The 3,105-nt window shown below is 46.8% G+C and overlaps 1 protein-coding gene across 1 annotated transcript; it reads right to left on the reverse strand.

Annotated features, from left to right (window-relative positions):
* Positions 1-233: 233 nt before the first annotated feature.
* LOC105477295 (C-X-C motif chemokine 5-like) lies at positions 234-1,308 on the reverse strand. The gene is made up of 4 exons (XM_011733755.2): positions 1,133-1,308; positions 873-1,005; positions 679-762; positions 234-320 (listed from the first exon to the last, which is right to left on the reverse strand). The coding sequence occupies exons 1-4, from the start codon at positions 1,239-1,241 to the stop codon at positions 302-304; spliced, it is 345 nt and encodes a 114-aa protein (XP_011732057.1). The 5' UTR covers positions 1,242-1,308; the 3' UTR covers positions 234-301.
* Positions 1,309-3,105: the final 1,797 nt, after the last annotated feature.

Raw genomic sequence — 3,105 nt, forward strand, 5'->3', positions numbered from 1 at the left:
TGGCTCACAGTATAGTCAATTGCCAAAAACTTCAATAGCATAGCAGATAAAATAACAGCAAATAGCAGACGTACTGTGCTAAACACTTCGTTAGCTGAGCTGAAAGCTTAAGGGGCAAACAGGTTTTCCTCACACTCTTCAAAGTGAGGAATCCAGGAAGAAAGCTAACTACTGGAAAAACAAATAAACGAACAAACAACAACAAAATCCTTCCTTCTTGTCTTCCCTGGGTCCAGAGACCTCCAGAAAACTGCTCTGCTGAAGACTGGGAAACGCTTCCATGCCTACTCATTTCTCTTCATCAGTTGTCCTTGTTTTCACTGTTGAGAAAAAGATGATATTAGTTTAACCATTTTTTGCACTCCTTTCTACTCCACCCTGGTGTCAACACTCAGCGTTTATAATGCTTGGTAAAAAAGGAGTATACAAAATCAATACAAGCAATGGGGAAACACAAAACATAACTAGCGACAAGCTGTGTGTAATTGCTCAAGTAATTACATGTAAGATTGGTAATAAAGATTATCCCAGGACAATCCAGAAAAATGTTCTCAATTTAACAACCTTTTATTCTAAACGTGAAAAGTTACTTAAATAGTACAGAGAAGAAAGACTTTGTGAAGTCCATGGTTTCCCTAGATGAGATTTAAAAACCACAATGATCAAAGTGATAAGTACCCGTCCAAAATTTTCTGGATGACTTTCTTTAGAAAAGGGGCTTGTGGATCGAGACAAACTTCCGTCCCGTTCTTCAGGGAGGCTCTGAAGGAAAGAAAAGGAAGATACACTCATGAGATAGCAAGGTTGAACACCCAGGCTGTGGGACTTCCCTCTTGCCAAGGTCACAGTGGACAGAGCAGCACAGAACTTACACCACTTCCACCTCAGAGCACTGCGGGCCTATGGCGAACACCTGCAGATTACTGATCATTTGGGGTTGAACTCCCTGCGTGGTCTGTAAACAACTGCAACGCAGCTCTCTCATTGCAGCAGCGACAGGACCAGCTGGGGAAGAAAGAGAGACACCTTTATAGGGCAGGTTGCTTGGTGAGTTCCCTGGAAGGCAGCTGCCCCGCAGAGGCTGGGATGCACCGCTGTGCCCCACTGCGTCCCCTGTGCCAGGCGCTCTCACCTGGGCTGAGGGGCCCTGGCGGCGTCAGCAGCAGCAGGAGCGCGAGCAGCGCGCACAAGGAGCCCAAAGGACCCGGGACACGGGCCGGGCGACTGGACAGGAGGCTCATAGTGGTCAACAGATCGCTGGGAGCAGCCGCGGGTTCCTGAACTGAATGGAGGAGCAGAGATTGGAGGATCCTGAGCACTGAGACTTCCTAGCGTCTTTTGAACTCCTTTTATCTACATTCATCTCTCCCCACTCACAGGAAACTCAAGCTTTGGGATGCTGGGGAAATTCCCTGAATTCAGGGGGCAGTGTGGAAAGAAGCGGGGTGGGGGGGGGGGCAGACAGTGGGGAGGGTGGCCTGGAGGAGCTGCGGGCACCTCTACCTAGAGGGACATTCTCCACCTGCTCCGCGGTGGAGGGAGCTGTGACTCCAGCCAGAAGGGAGCAGTGATTCAGCCTCAAGCCCTGGGCCTCAGGGGGCTAGGGATGCTCGCGTTTCTGAGGCAGGCAGCTCTCTGGGAGATGCTGCTCCTCTCCTTCTAGAGAGAAAAGGTGGAACCAAAGTAGCAGGAGCCTTGATTTGAGAAAAATTTCTCAAAGTCAGTCTTTCTAATTATTATTACTAGTAATCCAAGAAATGTTATACATGTTTGAATTGCTCTAAACTGAAAGTCCTTCCTGTCTTCCTGGCACGCAGGTCATTGTAGCTTTCTTGAATGACTTTATGATTCTCTGGACTTCAGCCAGGTTTGGAAGCCAAGATAACATGATAACAAGAGACCCTTGTCTCTTACCACTTGAAGTCAGTGGCCTGAAAGGACCACCACTGAATTTTGTTGACTCCCACACAGATCACCTTCTTTGGTGAGTAAGTCTACTTACTGAGAATTCTGTACTTGTAGTATAGCAAGTATATGTGTGTCCAGGTGGTTAAGCAAAAATCTTCCAAAATCACCCAGCAAATTGCCATGGGAGATACCTTGCTGTTGGCAGTTGCTATGCTATTTGGAATTGGAAGAGGTTTTGGTATTCTTGGGGCTGAGGTGTAGTATGGTGAGCACAGGCTAAAGCCTGCTAGGGATCCCAGGCCTGCCCCAGCTCTGAACCCACCCACAGATACATATTTGACACCATTTGGAGATGCTGTAGGAGGCTGATGAGTTTGAGGGGCTTGTGTGAAAGTTTCTTGTAGTGGTTTGTATCAATTTGGCAGCACTACAGCACCCAGTCTGTTTCCCCTCAAACTGCATGGGGGAGGTAATGCTCCCCACAAGCTTCTGGAACTATTGAGTTTCATGATTACTGGTGATCAAGGCTGTTCCCACAGGCCTACTCTAGTCCCCAGTGAGCTGTGCACTGCTGCCTGAAATTGAAAGGTGAAGTAGCTTCCAGCTTCCTCTCCCTCTCTCCTTCTGTTATCTGTGGAGCAGTTAAAGCGCTGAAGGTTTAAGGGTCTTCCATTGTCTTGCTCCATGCAGGAATGGCTATTGTATTGGAATGACACATCGGCTTTCTTTCACGGAAATCAAACTCGATCTTCTTCTGGCTGATTCTGAAGACCCTTGCTCTCACAGGAGAGCATAGGTAATCAGTAAGCATGATGGCAATGAGAAACCAGTCATGAAACATAACTCTATCCCTTGTCTCCTATGATTCCAGGAATTTTTTTTAACTCCCCCATCCATCACTTTCATTGGTGAGCAAGAAAGAGGTGTCATAGACCTTTACAACTTTTATTCTGGAAGGAAACTTCAGAAATTCACTAGCTGAGTAAGGTTGGGTGGTATGGGCCTTACTCTGCGGGAAACTACATGAGAAGTCCTCACAGCTTCCTGACATTATCAGCATCATACCTGACTTGGCAAATGGAATTCTTCATTTTTTTGGGGAGTGGTGATCTGTAGAAAACAGCCTGCAGATTTAGTATATTGCCATTTTAGAGATTAGAGTGTATCTAAAGACAAAAGTTAAGCCTTGGTGAAGTG

The sequence above is a fragment of the Macaca nemestrina genome, chromosome 3 (genome assembly GCF_043159975.1).
Source record: "Macaca nemestrina isolate mMacNem1 chromosome 3, mMacNem.hap1, whole genome shotgun sequence".
Taxonomy (NCBI): Eukaryota; Metazoa; Chordata; class Mammalia; order Primates; family Cercopithecidae; genus Macaca; species Macaca nemestrina.

Coding starts and splice junctions, on each gene's coding strand:
- LOC105477295 (XM_011733755.2), bottom strand. CDS start 1,241: ATGAGCCTCCTGTCCAGTCGCCCGGCCCGTGTCCCGGGTCCTTTGGGC. Junction 1,006..1,132: donor GCCAGGGCCCCTCAGCCCAG/GTGAGAGCGCCT, acceptor TTTCTTCCCCAG/CTGGTCCTGTCGCTGCTGCA. Junction 763..872: donor TGCTCTGAGGTGGAAGTGGT/GTAAGTTCTGTG, acceptor TCTTTCCTTCAG/AGCCTCCCTGAAGAACGGGA.